Source organism: Pseudonaja textilis, chromosome 3 (genome assembly GCF_049901715.1).
Source record: "Pseudonaja textilis isolate UNSWEBS1 chromosome 3, rPseTex1.2, whole genome shotgun sequence".
Lineage (NCBI taxonomy): Eukaryota > Metazoa > Chordata > Lepidosauria > Squamata > Elapidae > Pseudonaja > Pseudonaja textilis.
In genome coordinates this window covers 176,522,248-176,539,481 of record NC_141992.1, presented here as the reverse complement: position 1 = coordinate 176,539,481, position 17,234 = coordinate 176,522,248, and the positions used below count along the sequence as shown (strand labels likewise).

The 17,234-nt window shown below is 36.2% G+C and overlaps 1 protein-coding gene across 5 annotated transcripts in view; it reads right to left on the bottom strand.

Annotated features, from left to right (window-relative positions):
• VPS13B (vacuolar protein sorting 13 homolog B) overlaps window positions 1–17,234 on the bottom strand; it is a 308,832-nt gene that overhangs the window by 275,079 nt on the left and 16,519 nt on the right. For all 5 annotated transcript variants that reach the window (XM_026705911.2, XM_026705908.2, XM_026705909.2 and 2 more), the window contains exons 4-8: window positions 12,121–12,238; window positions 11,360–11,527; window positions 9,655–9,836; window positions 8,159–8,333; window positions 1,842–2,086 (exon numbers count right to left, since the gene is read on the bottom strand). In XM_026705911.2, the coding sequence (XP_026561696.2) occupies window positions 1,842–2,086; window positions 8,159–8,333; window positions 9,655–9,836; window positions 11,360–11,527; window positions 12,121–12,238 (888 nt within the window). The remainder of the gene's footprint in view (window positions 1–1,841; window positions 2,087–8,158; window positions 8,334–9,654; window positions 9,837–11,359; window positions 11,528–12,120; window positions 12,239–17,234) is intronic.

Genomic DNA, 17,234 nt, shown 5'->3' with positions numbered 1-17,234 from the left:
GATGAAGAGAGCTTGCCAGGCCCATCTGGGGAATAGCTAGTAGGACAGTGAGGTGCAAAGCTGTGTGAAGTAGGAGTGGCAGTTCATGAGATAAAGATGGAAGTTGTTGGGAGATGCCATCTGGGGTTGTGACAGAACTGGAAGAAGTGTAAGGAGTTGCAAGATTTGTATGTTTCAGCACATGGGAAGATGTTGGCCATTCAGGAGGCTTTGCAGGAGGAAAGCTGGGCTGAGAGCAAGTAGAGGACCTATGAGTAAGTTCTGCCAGAATTAATCTCATCTCTACTCCTTGATGAAGCCCCACTGATCAGTTCTCCTGGTATACTTCTGACGCACACTAGGCAGTGCATGTTGGAGGCTGCTGGCCATTTGTGAGCCTTTGCAAGAAGACTGGAGCAAAAGCAAGCAGAAGGCCTATGGGTAGGTTTCTCTATTTGTTTGTAAAATTTATTGGCTGCCCATCTTACCACAGACTAACTCTTAATGCTGGACTCACCTCCACTCCTTGCTGAAGCCTGAGTTCTGGTTTTCCAGGCCTGTTCCACCACAAGCTGATAATGCACATTCTGCATCTGTGAAGCCTGCATCGCTATACTTCCAGTTTTGTACCATCCCAAACAGCATCTCCCACACAGTCTCTACCTTCACCCTGGGAGACTGATCTCACCTGCCTTGCCAATGTTTCGTTACCTAACTAGGTCATATCATCCATGGTGATACCTGGGCTCTGATAACGTTAGGCATTGATGATGTTACCTAGTTGGGAAATGAAATGCTTGCAAGTAAACAACTAAGCTCAGAGATCACTAAGAACTTCATGATTTTTATTTTGTAACATAGATGTTATAGATCAAATGTAGTAATAACAATTTTGGGCCAAGAAAGCCTAGGTTCAGATCTTCATTTAGCACTGAGATTTAACAGACAATTTGGGGCTATTAGACTAATTCTGTCAGAGGATTACTGGCAGAGAAAACAAAGAAGCATGTGTAATGCCATAAATGTTCAGGAAGCAATAACTAACTAAAACTATAGAAAATTAAACCTCTCCCCCACCCCGCAAGGTGCTTACATTCCTTTCTTCATTTATTATTTCTCAGTTGTTTGATCCCGCTTTTGGGTCTTTGTCATAGATTTGTGCAATGCACCTTATCAATTTTTATAGGGTGGACACTTGTTGCGCACCTCCCTATCCTGTTGTCTCCTCCTAGGCTAAGGTTTTGGCAGGTGAGTATCTTTAAACCCGTCATATTCACTGCACAGTGCACACATCCCAGGGCTTGGGATGATCCCAGTACTTGTATACTAGGCCAGCAGCAGAACAAAAAAGATGATGAAAGTCATTTATGGATAGTAGCAGGGTATGTAGAAGAATACAGTACACTAAAGGAGCAGCAATGGGACGAGATAGGCAGGTTGGGAGAAATGAAGAGGGCAGAAGTGTGAGGGCAGACCCCGCCTGCTGACATGTGACGCACTGTCCTTGCTTAACAACTACAACAACCAAATTCAGAAAGCATCAAGAACTCCACGGTTCAACCCTAAGCAACATATACCCTCTTCAATTGAAATAAAAATCAGATACTAAGGATTCAGTACTATTACTTAGGTAAAAGTACTTCTCATTGAATTCCATGGAATTAAATTTGAATGGATGCATACAGGTTGCATGCTATATATACCACAGAAAGATTGCTATAGTATTCATCTAAAAATACATTTTATATACATTTTCTCCCAGTATTAGAATTTGTGTGATATTGTTTGTACCTACTGCACATGACTCATCACTCAATTAAATACAGCTGAAAATATACTTGAATTAAAAATAAAATACTTGCTTTGAAAGTGATTGTTGCCTTTGTGCAATAAAATCCTATGGAAACAACGGGATCCTTAATGATTGGAGTTTTTTGTTGGTTCATCGTTCCGTCATCCATTCCAACATCATCTGTGTCTTCATTATCAGTGCCCACAATAGCAGGTACAAACGACCAGGCCCATGACACCCACCCTTGCTGTGGATCATCATCTTGTGAAATATAAAACTCTGGAGAAATGTCTTTGCCTATTTCATCTTCTCCACCTTAAAACATAAAGAAACAGAGCTAGCTAACAATGCAATTTTAGCCACAAAAAATTGAAGCCAATTTGTATTTACTTCTGTAGAAGAAAAGATTTTTTTCTGCCTGATGCCTTGTCATAATTAACATGAAGAGAGGATCTAATTTCCTTGTTTGTTAGACTGAACATATCAATAAAATATCCATTTCTGAATGCATTGTGCAATTAAGGGTTGTAGTTTATGTATTTGATATAATTAAAATATGTTTATATATTTAAAAATAGCTTTTGTTACTCATATATAATACTTTTGTTATATATGAGCAGCATCGATTTAAATTTAAAAATCTATCTATAAAGTCATATTTTAAGGAAAAAATATGCCTTGTTTAAAGATAACAATTTGAATTGGCACAAAGATTGGCACAAAGATTACATAAAGCCAATCTACTTAGTTAAACCCGGAATAGTGAGCTTGCACATAGTAATACTAATATTGCTATCATAAACTGGCAATTTGGGCCCTGATTAGTTTAAAAATAAATGCCCCCACAACCTCTCACTTTTTTTCAACCTTACTTCCTAACTTCAAGGAAATATGAAACACTTGTATTGCTGAACAGCTGAAAACATTATCCTAAAGAAGCTATTTCAAAAATTTTGACTTCCGGTTTGATCTTCTTTGGTGACGGACCAAAATCCGCAATTGTGCACAGTTTTGATCCGTGCTCACCGCTGGAGCGCCCCGAGCCAGCTGGATTCGGGACTAAGCCATCCCGTAGAGGTGGTGAAGATGGGGAAGACTACCAGCAGGGTCAAGGAGAGCCACATCTCTCCTCCCGAAGCCCTTTCCTGAAGGTAGTTGCAGTAGTGGCCAGAAATGGCCACCTCAAAGAAGAACTCAACTGGAAAAGAATGTGCAGGAGGAAGATAAGAAGAGAAAGTTTTGGTTGACCAGGTTAAACTGAAAAAGCAACAACTTAAGGTACTCAGGAATTTGAACTATAAAAAATAACATTGTTCCCAAAGAAGACTTTGAAGCAGCGAAGGAGAGAGGGAAGGGAAAGGATTTGACTTTTTTTTTCTTCCCTTCCTTATACTGACAGCTAAGAGATTCAAGTAAGAAACTGACAAAAATCCACTTTGACATCAATAGGCATTTAAGCTGAAAATAAAATGTCAAAGGGATAATAAAGACTTTCGGATACTCAAAAACCTTTAAAAGCAGGAAAGGAGAGAAAAGGAAAGAATAAAAGGGTGGGATCTGGAAAAATGGAGGAGACTGCCTGGAACAAAAAGGAACTTACAGTGAAACCTTAACAAGATTCCTAAAAGATACTTTCTAACTGAAACTTGGCAACAAAATAATAGAACCCCAGGAAGAGAAAGTGGAAAAAAGAAGCAAGAAGAAACAGCCTTGGACTATTTGGATGACTTGGTGATTTTTGGATTTTGCATTTAACTCCTAGCTGGTATGATGTTGATTGGCTAAGAAAGCAGACTTTAGTTCAGATGTTTTTATGTAAGGTGCACTGTATATAGTAAAATAAGATTTGGTTGTGCTTGGGTATATTGGCCCAATCTGGCATGTTCTATTTTACTGTAAGCAAGAAATGTGTTTAAGACATGTCTAAGGCTCATAACCTAGTCTATACCTTCTCTATATTGCTACAAAATAAAAAAGGCTTTTTTTTTAGATTTTAAAAAATATCACCTTTATTATTTTTTTATAAATAACTCAAGCTGACAAACATACCTAATATTCCTACCACCTCCTATTTTCTCCCACAACAACCCTGTGAAGTGAGTTGTGCTGAGAGAGAGTAATGGGCCCAAGGCCATTCAAACTACTTTTATTTAAGTTGTCTAAAGCCATGAAGTTAGCAGATATCAGTTATGGCAGAGGTGGTATTTAGCAGGTTCTGACCAGTTCTGGAGAACTGGTAGCAGAAATTTTGAGTAGTTTGGAGAATCAGCAAATACCACCTCTGACTGGCCCCGCCCCCACCTATTCTCTGCCTCCTGAGTCCCAGATGATCGGCTGGGTCTTTTTTGTTGCCCTGCACAGGAGAACGGAGCTGGAAAGCAGATTAGTGGGGTGGGGAGGGAATGGGATTTTGCAGTAAGCTTCCCCTGGAGTGGGGTAGGAATGGAGATTTTACAGTATCCTTCCTCTGCCATGCCCACCAAGCCAGGCCACATCCTCCAGGCCATGCCCACAGAACTAGTAGTTAAAAAAAAATGAATCCCACCACTGAGTTATGGGTATATGTGGGTAGATAAATAGGTACTACTTTTGTGGGAAGACGAGCTGCAGACAGTCAAATTTCTGCCAGCTCGGTTGCAATGTCCATTCATGAGGCGGCTCTGGGGAAGGGAGGGAGCTTTGGCTGATGCTGCATGAAGAGATGCTCATCTTCTTTCTGGTGCAAAGCCAGCTCGCCCTCCTGTGGTATACCTTGGGAAGCATGAAAGTGTTTCCTACAATAGAACTGTAGCCACCGAACTACTATGGTAATTTGGCAGCCGAACTACTATTCTGCAATAGCATTGTGGTGCCCTGGCTAATGTAACAATGCCATGCTCTAACAACAAGAGTAACAATAATACCAGGTAACAGTTATCTATGGGCCTACATGGTATCTTCTTTGAGGTATTAAAAAGCAGGACTTGAAATATACATTACAAAAAGGATATATGGTTGTCTAGGTGGTGTGGGTAAGTATGGGTATGACTGAATAGATTTTAAAAAGTGATGAAGTAATTTGAGATGAAATTGAAGTGAGGAGGTACTGGAAGATGTATTTTAAAGATTTGTATGGGAATGATAATATCATCTCTAGAACATCCTCTCCTCAGAAGGCCACAAGACTACACTGCTTGCATTTAGAAAGCAAGTATGGTATTGTTTCAGTAGGTCTTGGGTTCTGGTTTATTATTGTTTGCTATAATTACATAATTGTTTCTTGTATTTTTCTTGGCTGCATATAATTTATTTGTAAGCTTGCCCAGAATAATTGTAGATTTGGGTGAATCATAAATATTGTAAATAAAATTAAATACAACAAAGTGGAATTGAAACAAATATGATTGTTAGCATTTATTTGAGGAAAAAATGATGAAAAGGAATGCCTAAATATTGCCAGAATGTTCAAAAACAATAAGGCTACATGTGGGGATTGTATAATTGGAGAAATGTTATAATCTAAATTTAGTTTATTTATGAAATGGTCATGAGACTTGTGGCATGGTCATGGCATGAAGATTGGCTCTGGACTAGATAATTAGAAGAATAGCAATAATATTTTCCTATACAAAGGAAGAGTAAAAGAGTAAGTACAAAATTAGTTTGGAATTAGTTTGTTAAATATATCTAGGAAGATACTTGACAGAATTGAAGTAGCAATGGGCAAAATATGAAAAGCACACTTCATTTTTTTGCTTCAGGGAGATATGCAATCTAGATTTTTGCTCTTTAGCAAATCACTGAGAAATGAATGAAAGTGAGAAAGTGATGGTATATTACTTAATTCAGAGAAATCCTATCACAAAGTAAGTACTTGAATTACAGAATCTTTTGTGTGAATATGAAGCTAGTTATTAAAAGCAATAACTTGATGGGAGCTTGGAGCTTTTAGCACGTTTTTATGAATTGTTATGAGTCACCTAGAGTCATTTAAGAGACAGGCAGCCATATCAGTCCTGGAACAGAGTGAGTGAGTGAGTGAATGAGTGAGTGAGTGAGAGTCAGTCAGTCAGTCAATCAATCAATCAATGTGATGAAAATAAATCACATATGAAAATTTAGTAAATATTTATTTAGTAGGCACGTTGGTAGTTTAATGTATTTACAGCTAAACCTCTCTTGTAAGGAATGAGTTCTTTCCATAAGATGTCAAAATCCCTGTGTACTTCTACTGACTGATTATTTATCTATCTTTGTATACGGCCATATTCGCAAGACTCCCAGTTTACCACATAGGAAACAGCAATACAGAATCATAAAATATTAAAACACCCAATGTCTTTGGCTCTCAATACAAGTACAATATGCCGAGGGTCATGAACACTTGATAATACACAAGCATTCCTGGTCACTGCATGCTGCACCAACTGCAATTTCTGGATGTCTTCAAAAGAAGTCTTACATGGAAGATAACATTTTATATAAGAGAAACATAAAAGTTAAATGTTGTATGTATAGAGTACCGAAGAAGTATATATGTGGAAAAGAAGAGTAAGGTCAAGAACAAATATAGGTGAATACGAACTGAATACAAAAATGAATGATCAATAAGGAAAAGTAAACAATTTTTGTAGAGATAATTAATGTTTTATGATAAAGGAAGGATAAATGGATTTTATATTTGTTTATAAAAGTTTATAACCTCATGTTTAATTGGGCTAACTACTATTCTATATTATTAGAATCAGGCAAGAATATATAACTACAATCCTTCAAAGATGCTCCACACTCTGTTTTTCCAAGTATGAGAAGTTCATTATAAAGTGAAATAACACAAAGAACTCAATGAGAAACAGTTGTGTGTGTGTGTGTGTATGTGTGCATGTGTGTGTGTTATTATAATAAACTTCCTTATTAAAGAGATGGGGCACCTATGTTTAGCTTTTCATTTAAATAATAGAAGAAACAACAGATAGCTTTGTAGGTGGTATGTTCTGAGGCTGTCATATAAATCCAATAAAAATAATGGAAACAAATCCACATGGACCCAACACAGAGTTTATCATTCTTTTCCTCCAAATCAGTACAATAAAGGCAAAACAGCTCTGCTTCCTACAGTAATCTAATGAAAGCCACACAACAGCTAAATGGTTAAACTTGGCTACTCAATGAACTAGGTTTCACTTTCACTGTAAATAGGCTCAGATGTTTGCATAAAAGTACACATTTCTTTTAAGGGGCACAAATGGCAAAACTTTGACACTTATTCTCAATTCACACTGCACTGCACTGCACTCTAAAATGCTCCTTGGTTATTATTAACTAGCCACGGTTATATTTTTTAAAAATCAAGATTTAAAAAAAATTAAGATCACTAAACCTAGACACTTTGCTTCACCGATACTTCAATAGTATTTCTCAGATATATTGTCTCTTTTCAGTGCACATCCATTTTAATGTTATTTCGACGTTATCTAACCTAAAAAAAAACCCAACTTTCTCTACTCTCAAATTATCCAACATTTAAAAACTGATTTATAATATAGGTACACATATCTGAATTAAACTGTAAATGTCTTTTTCTACATCTATCACAGATGCAATAAAAGATAATATCTGTAGCTCAGAATTGAAATGAGGAGTCCTTGATGCTGAGCTTGCTTGTTTTCTTACAGATGTTTCAATATTCAGTAACATCATCAGTGCTGGGTATTGAAACATCTGTAAGGAAACAAGCAAGCTCAAATAGCACCAAGGATCCCTCAAAGAGGGCTACTTAAAGCAAGGTATTAATGTTAGCATGCTTTCACATCGCCTTTTGTATCATTAGATATGATTGAGAAATAACATAATCTAAAGTGTGTTCAGATTAAGAACGAAATTCTATTAATGCTAACTTACATTAAATAAAGCTACCAAATATAGTAGTAAATATAATTTAAGTAATTTCTTCTCAATTGATTATTACTGAATTATATAATAGGAAAATATAAATAATTCAAATAGATTTATTCTACACGTACTCTTTTTGCATCTTATTATAAAATATTAATGTGACTCTTTGACCCAGCCTAAGATCTGTGGAAGACTCAATAAGGTAGCAATCAGTTTTAAATATACATTCATGGCCTCAATAAGGGTTCTTGAACAAGATTCATATCTCATAGAAAATGCATTTCCACTACTTGCTTTTAGAAGATAAAATTGCTTTTAATAAAAATGTTTCTGTGCAAGACATCATGAAATAGATTTTTCTGTAAATCAAGTCACGTTTTTGCTCAATATTTAAATCCTAATAAATAACAATGTACAAAATATTCAGTTGTGGGACACTCCACCTTAAAAATTGGGTCTTTGAATTTTATAGAAATTAACAATCTGTTTCAAAGTCAGAGTCTTTCTTATTACCTGAGATATTACCCAAGATATCCTTGGTGTGACAAACGGGGTCCTCACTTTCTCCATCTTTAAAGTTACCAATTTCTCCATAGTACAGTGAAATGACAAGCTGCATTATACGGATAAACATAGGAAGCTGTTGATCAGTAATAGAAAGCTTCAGACTTTCAACTAAAGTATGAACCTGTAAGTACAGAGAAGAGCCCATTATAAAAATAATCAGATTCCAACACTCATGCTTAAGAAGCATCTGAAGACTGACAGACATAGATATCATAGGAGAGAAAAATTAAACATTCAGTGAGGTTGTCATGGGTAAGTATCTCAGGGGTGTCAAACTCACATTGTCACGGCATTGTCATGTGACGTATCGCAACTTTTTTCCCCTTCACTAAACCAGGCATGGGCAGGGTCAGTGCATCCAGCCTGTGGCCCACGAGTTTGACAGCCCTGCTCTATCTTCTCATACAAAACAACTTTGGAACCAAACAAATATAAACTTTTGTTTTCAGTAAAATAGACATAACAGATACAATTCTGAAAAAAAGTACTTTATCTTTAATAGTCCTAATAGGGAATAGTTAAAGCTAGCACTAGCTCAAAAAAAGGTCCATGATCTAACCAATACCTTTAATACCCTGTTCTGAAGCATTTTGGATAATAATGTACATATTCTAAATTGGAAAAGCTACTTTGAGAGAATAAAGCTCAGAATTCCATAGAAAATGGCCACTACCTTAAAAAAAATGTTGATAGTGATCCAATATTTCTGAATATTAATCTTCAATTCTACAGTCAAGCCTGTTTGAAATTTGTTATAGCTAATAAATTGAAGTTACACTGAACTGCTTTCAATGTCCTTTATGTTGAATTGGTAGCCTGCATTGGAAGACTGAAACCACATGCTACTGGATAAATTATGCACAAAACAACTACTTATTGCAGCATGTGGCATCAATAATACTAGTAAAATTAACTGCACATAGGGATAGATGAATTACAACACACAAGTCCACATCTGGAAACAACTTCAATATAGATAAAGTTATGGAGCTTCCTCAGTTTTATGTCAGAAATAGGATAAATTTCCAAAAATATATGGTGCTATTGACTCTTGGATTTAGCTGATGATGCTGATCCCAAGATACATATTAAGATATGTCACCTTGACATAAGATTAAAATAAAATACTTCAGAAAAATATTCTGAACTCCAAACTATGTGATTTGTTTTTCTTTAGCTATATTCTTTTCTATTAACCATCGTCATGCCAATATCAAGAAAGAAATAAGGTGTCCAGAATTTCAAAGTAACATCACTGTATAAAATGGATGAAGTTAATATTTAACACAGAAATTCCTGAAATTTAAGTTATGGTCATGGATCAGAACACAATTCTCATGTCTTTTTTTTTGTTTCAGCACAAATGTCCCTCAGAAAAACTCCAGTTATCTATTTTGGGATTTTCAAGAATATATGACTCAATTATCAGGAAATCTACTTACTTTAATAATGGATGGCATCTTAGAATTAAGATTATCATAAGTAAAGTGCAAGCGAGTCCTAAATGAACACTTGTATAGCAGGGGATCTTGGTAAAATTCAATTTTGCCACTAGCATTCCTCTTGTCTAGACAAACTGTACAATCAGAAAAGTTTATCACTTTCCTTAGTACCAAATCGGTTGCTATGAAAAGAGAGAAAAATATTGGTCAATTTTAAGACAAGACAAAGGCAAGACAAAACAAATATTGTATGATTATTTATATTCCACTTAATATAGAAAGAATCATACATGACAAAACCGCATAAGCTTTTTCAAAATAACAACCAACTGTTGATTGGGACATTGGAAATAATGCTTCAAAAAAGGAGGTGCATGGGACAAAAAAAATACAACATTAATTCATTAATTAATTTATATTGCCGCCTATTCACCCATGGCGACTCGAGGTGGCTTACACAATGTAAAAACATATTTAAAATAAAAAATAAAAATAAACAATAAAAACTAATAAAAAGAATCAAATAAATTAATAAAATACAATAGAGCAAAATCTGAAAAAAATAAAAAATCACCCCCCAACTCTCACCCCCTCGCCCTGCCAACAGCAGATCATACAACCATTTGATGGCTCTATCCTGCTCTGGGTTCCCCAGGCCCACTGACAAAACCAGGTCTTCAGTGCCTTCTGAAAGAGTGCTAGAGTGGGGGCCATTCTAATCTCTGGAGGAATGATATTCCAGAGAGAGGGAGCCACCACAGAGAAGGCCCTTCTTCTGGGTCCCACCAGGTGTATCTCCCTCAGGGATGGGACCTGCAACATTCCCTGCCTCCTCGCTCTAATGGGTTGGGCAGATGTGACCGGCAAGAGACGTTCCCTCAGATAATAGATAGCACTACTATGAAAATTACATTTGCATTCTTTCATTTAAAATAAATGTGCAATTACTTTTGATGTATGAAATAACCCTCCTTTCACTTTAAAAATAACAACACACATTTACTTTTGGAAAGGTTCCAGCAACCACACAAATTATATATGCTTCTTTGATATATAACAGAATAACAGAGTTGGAAGGGACCTTGGAAGTCTTCTAGTCTAACCCCCTGCTCAAGCAGGAAACTCTATACCATTTCAGACAATAGTTGTCCAATCTCTTCTTTAAAACTTCCAGTGTTGGACCATTCACAACTTCTGGAGGCATGCTGTTGCACTGATTATTTGTTCTAACTTTCAGATGTGGCAGCCCTTAGATATTGGAGCACGGCTATCATGTCACCCCCTAGTCCTTTTTTTCACTACACAAACACAATTCCAACAACAGTTCTTTATATCCCGGAATTTGTTTTAACATATATCAACGAATAACACCAGGGAGACTAAACTCATGATGAATGAGTTCCCAAATACATCCTGCTGCTTGGTATCCATTTCAAAAAGTCACTATAGAATCTGGAATCCTCAGCTCCCCACTCCCTCAAAAAGCGGTGTTTCTTATTCTAAGGATGCAATAAGGAAACACAAAAGGTTATCTCTTCCACAGAATTTACTGGTCTAATGTTTCATATGTCCTGTCAGGACCAATCATCTCTTTGCTGAGTTTCACAGGGCCCACTTATCTGTACAACCATTTCCCAGTGTCCTTAACTGAAGACAGTGAGCTGTTTTTTTTTAAGTCTGCAGAAAGTTATGACTTAAAGATTACCTGATATATCCATAAAGGCTCGATCCCAAAATTCATCTACTGTGTAACATTCCGCAGAAGTAATATTAACAGAAAGAACAATATCATCCTCCACATATTTGAGTATAAGGTTATTAATGACAATGTTGACGTTGTTTATAACCCGCCAAATCAAACTTTGTACATAACCTAAGAAGGAAACATGAATATGGTCAGTCTTTTTATCTGGGAACTCCACTGGCGAGCTGCTTAAAACAAAATAACTTTGTTAAATTTGACAATCCCCAAAAAGCTTTTAAATAAAACAAATGTCATCAACTTTTCTGGTCTTTAATCGTCAGTACTTATAAATATCAAATAGAATGGGCATTCCCCCCCAAATCATAAATAATCCTTGCACTTGCAACCTTCACAGGTCTGCAAAACAAAGGAAAGCTGAAGTTAAGATCATAAGCGCAATTGTTACTCGCTTTGCTGAGTAACAGAGTTGCAAGTCCCAATTGTGATTGTGAAACAAGGACTACTTGTACTATTTGTAAGTCAAGATACAACAAAAATAGATCAACCACTGAGTTTTCAAGTTTATTTCTAATTAATTTTAATAACAAAGCAGAAATTTCCAGGCAATGACAAAATTAATGCTCCCACAAAACTTTCTATTCGGATTTGGGAGAAAGGTCGGTAGGCCCATTACAAACATTGTATCTCCTACCTTTTTTTCACAACCTTTTTTCCACAAGAGTTATTAAGTGCACAAATATAATATTTATATGGCAAATCACCTGGTGGCAAATCAGGGTCAGGAGAAATCTGTTGAATTTTTCTTGGTTTCACTGTCGTTTTTGAACCTTCTGTAGTACTACGATTTGTTGAACTGGAACCACAACTTTCATGGTCATCCTAAAATATTTTTTTAAATTATTTGTTAAAATCAGCAAAATGAGAAGTGCAAACATTTGGTAATTAGGTCATTTTTGTACCTTCTTTAATTGCAATTAGTGACTTATTTCATTTATATCTCAGCTTTCAACTCAATGAGTACTTAAGGCAGATTAAAAACAAAACACAGATTAAGCTTAAAAATAAATCTATACTAAAATACGTGAACCTGGCAAAGAAAAAAATACCTGGTTCAAAATGCAAAGGAAGTAGGAACTAATTGAACTCCAAAGCCAGCATTCCATAGAATAAAAATGATGCAATGAGAGGTCCTCACACATATGCCAGAAAATAAAACTATAACAGTTGAGACATCTTCAAAAGGTCTTCCACTTGGAGATTACAACTGGCAGTCAGGTTCATAAAAACAATTCTTGAAATAGGCTGTAGTTTAAAACAGTGTTTCTCAACCTTGGCAACATTAAGATGGATGGACTTCAACTCCCAGAATTTCCCACAGTTGGCTAGGCAATTCTGGGAATTGAAGTCCACGCATCTTACAGTTGCCAAGGTTGAGAAACAATGGTCTAAGCCAGTGGTTCTTAACCTGGGCGATATCACCCTCCAGGGGGTGATTTTGTTTTTGGGGGGGCGATGGAACGAAAAGGGGCGATGCGGGGGCAAAGAAACAGAAGGGGGGCGATATGGGTGTGATGGAGCGAGAAGTTTTGGGGACACTTTTGAGACTTTTTTCGTACAGTGAACTGCTGTATATCTGTTATACAAAAACATTAGATCGCTCGCTATTAGTGGATTGAACTGTGTTTTAAAATGTTCCTCCAGCTAGCTTCAGTACAGAACACCGTACATATGTGAATATACATTACTCATGTTCATGCGCGTTGTGCAGCAGCTTCTATCACTCTACCCATTAAATTTGTCGCTCTGATTTTTGTTGCTTTCCTTCTGTAAAAATTTTCTTTGTGTCTTTTTAACCCTTTTTACAGTGTGCACATGAATATATATTTTCCTCGAATCTTAATTTAGTTTCAGAGTTTTTGTCTTGAAATTCTTAATTCCTGCATTGTGCTTTGTTCTTATGCCCTTTTTATATTTCTTTTTGCGTCTTAAAATTCACTTGTAATTAAATCATTAAATGTTACTGTTTTTTTCAGGCACTTCATTTTCTTGCAACTGAATTTTGTTTTCAGTGGTCATTACATTTAAGTGTCTTGAATAAATAAAATAATAATGAAATACACGTATCATGAAGTTTGGGAGTAAAGTGATGGGTGGCATCAGAATTTTTCACACAGTTGAGATATGGGAAAAAGACTGGAAATAAATTATTTGCATCGATATGTCCTGATGACAATTTTAAAGAAAACAAAAAACGTGCTTGCATAAATTGAAGAATTATCTCCCTGTGCTGTGATTGAGAGGTTATGTTGGGGGAGGGGGGGCGATGATAACTTCCTCAATGGCTCAAGGGGGCGATTCTTTCAAAAAGGTTAAGAACCACTGCTCTAAACCATTTAGGCTCAGGCCAACATTAAATTGTGTTAAGTAAGCAATGGGCAACTGATTCACATTTTTCAGTTCGGACAATAGTTAACAGCCCAGATTCCATACAGTATTTTGTAACAATTGCAACTTCCAAATATTTTCAAGGGTAGTCCCTTAAAGTAGTCAAAACAAGATGGAACCAAAGTATATGCAAGTGTTGCCAAATTTGACTGACTTGGGAATTTTTGCACTGGTAACTATAAATGTACTTCTTGCCCAAACATCTTCTGTGAATTTATTGATAGCTGAAGATCAAGAAACATGACTTGTCAATTAAAAGTAGCATAAAATCATGTAAAATAATGTAGAAATAAGCTTGAGGAAAGAATGGATGAGCTCTTAAGGGAAGGACACATTAACTCACTCTGGAAAAATGTGAAAAAGACACCCAAAATATCCTCTGACGTCTGGTTGATATAGGTGAGGATATAAAGAACTCTGCAGCCTTTCAAGATTCTGTTACTACCGTATATTCCAAAACAATAAAATATAATTCTTGTGATGTCTCTTTCCTAACCTGGTCTACCTCTAAACCAACCCAAATTGGCTGAACTTCAATCCCAACTAGTTTTCTACTGACAGCAGCACCTCTGTTTCTATTTTTCTGAATTAGCCCATTATCAAATCTAAGAAATACTTAGTAGTAGTGATTACTCCCTTACAATTTGATACAAAGAGCAAATAAATCTCCGACATCCACAAACAAATAACATCCGATTCTAAAGGCCCACATGACTTCCGCAGCAATTTTCTATAGATGCTGAACAGGACAGGTGCTGTAAAAGTTGGTTCCCAGACTGATAAAGTTTCAAGAGACAGTTACGTGAACAACCAGCTGCTAATTTCCCCAATACCACTGAAGAAACCTGACTGTTTACTAGTTTGTGGAAAAGCTGCATAGAGGAATCAGACAATTTCCACCTAAATATACACAGAGCTGAATTGGTACCAAACTGAGAACAGCTCACCTGTTGAAATTCTTATATTCCTACTCCTTGTACCTCAATATACCTTGCTAAAGAAAACTCTATGAGAATCACGTTTGAAAAAGAAATAGGCTAAAGATACAGAAAGAATTATCTGCCAAAGCCCAAAGTTAACAACAGCTGATGTATTTATAAAGACTGCTGGAAGAATAAAAAGTGGCCTTAAGAACAGAGGGTTTTAAAGACAAATGGCAGAATTTGAAATGCTTATACAGAACCAAGGTTGCCTATTAAGACATATGTGTAAATTACTATTAAAATAATAGCAAGGCAGAAGAAGTAAAAGGTTTTATGATAAAGTATATGCAATTTTTTAAACAAATAATTACTGTACATTACAGTGGAAAGACTTTAAAAAATCAGTAAAATTTACCCCACTCTATAATTTAAGAGAAAATTGATAGAAAATGTTTACATTTGATACGTCTTTCCCCTTCCATTTAATCATGTCTGATTCTTGGATATTGCTTGAACAAGTCCCTGTAGTTTTCTTGGCAAGAATTTTCAAAAATGGTTTGCCATTGCTGCCTTCCTAGAGTGAGAAAAAGTAACTGGACCAAAGTTATCCAGCTGGCTTTGTGCCTAAGGCAAGACTAGAACTCATCATGTTCCAGTTTCTAGCCTGATACATTGACCACTACCCCATACCGGTAGAAATATCAAAAACTGATAAATCATAGAATAATACCTATTGGAAACATTACAATACCAAAGCAACCTGTTATTCTATGTGGTAGTCATTAAAAAATGTTCACAAGTACTGCAAAGAAATACACAGCATTATTCCAAGAAATTTAAAAATAAAGCTTGAATTGAAACTTCTGTTTTTCTCTCTAGAAATCTTTACAGAACAAATGTTTTTTAAAAAGCACAATTTATCAAGGTATGTGTTGACAGCCACAAAGAGTAGTTTAATCCAACTTGGGTGGGGATGGAGGACATGGGACAAGAATAGGTGGGCTAGGGAAAGAAGGCACAGAGAGCATGCAAGCAGAGAATGCCAGGCAAGAGGGTGCCAGGTACACGCAAGCATGCATGTGTGCAAGTAGGAAAGAGGATGTGGGTGCATGTGAATGGGGTGGGGGGAAATGTGGTGCATGCAAGTGAAGAAATGCCAAGGGAGGATATTACTTGAAACCTTCCCTGCTGGTTTTCCCATTGACTTTGTTAGCAGGAAGATCACAAATGGTAATCACATGACAATGGAATGCTGCAACTGGTCACACGTTTGAGCTGGTTGCTAACTGGCCAAATTTTGTTCAGGTTACCCTGGAGGCACTGCAAAACCCCAAACTTTATGGATCATTCATTGTTCAGTCAGCACCATTGTAACTTTGAATGATTGCTGAACATAATGATTGTAATTTGAGGACTATCTATAAGTCACTGACAGCCAGTTTGGTACCATGACTAAGGGATTAGAAAGATTTAGAAACCAGACAACCATGAGTTTAGTTCTGCCTTGGACACAAAACCAGCGCTCAGCCTTAAGAAGAAGGCAATGACAAAATTCTTCTGAAAAATGTTGCCATGGACTTTTTGTGTAATTACTATGAGTCAAAATTGACTCAACAGCAACAAACAAAACCTAAGTGATTACCCTTTAGAATGGTGGTACTTCAGAAGGTGATTCTGCAAAAAAAATGATGCTGTAGTTAATGTGCTTGGTTCAGTGATAAACTCATATTGCAGGGAGAAAAGAAAATTATTTGAAAAAAACCCTGAAGCAGCTTGTGCTATTGAGCATTATTTTTAACTCCTGGAATATTGCCTTATTGGCCAAGATTCTTAAATTAAAGATGGAACCCAAGGTTTAAGAATGATTATTCTGCAAATAACTTAAATAGTATAGCTGAAGGCATACAAATATTATAAGGTATTTACATTGATCCTTCCATTTGAGTAAGCTATTTGAGTTCCTAAAATAGTTGATACTACACTTAGATCTATAATGACTAATTAGTCCTAAATTAATTCTATTGCACTGAGTGTAATTTATAACCCAGAAAATATATTTTTGATTGTAACTTGAAATCTGATTTAAAACAGTAAGATTTTAAATCTAAATAGTTTAACAATGTAGTTTGTTTTATTCTGTAGAAATATTTCTTCCTATAAAGTAAAGCCTACCTAGATTTTAGCTCAAGTCATAGTGGCCTCAAAGAATATCCATGTGGTTTTCTTGGCAACAATACGTAAGTTGTTTGCCAATGACTTCTAGGATGTTTTTTCAACTTCCCAGATGACAGCCCTGCTTCGAGGTCCCCTATCCAAATACCAATTAGAACCAATCTAGTTTAGCTTCCAAGCCTAGCCAAGGTCAGCCAGGTGCTGCCACCTGCTGTTACGTGTTTATTTTATTTCAATTATTTAACTAAGATTAGGCTGCTTTCCAGTTACAGTCAGAAAGTGATCCTGTTAGCGCTGACACTGAACATACTTTTAGTAGAATCATTATTTAGCAA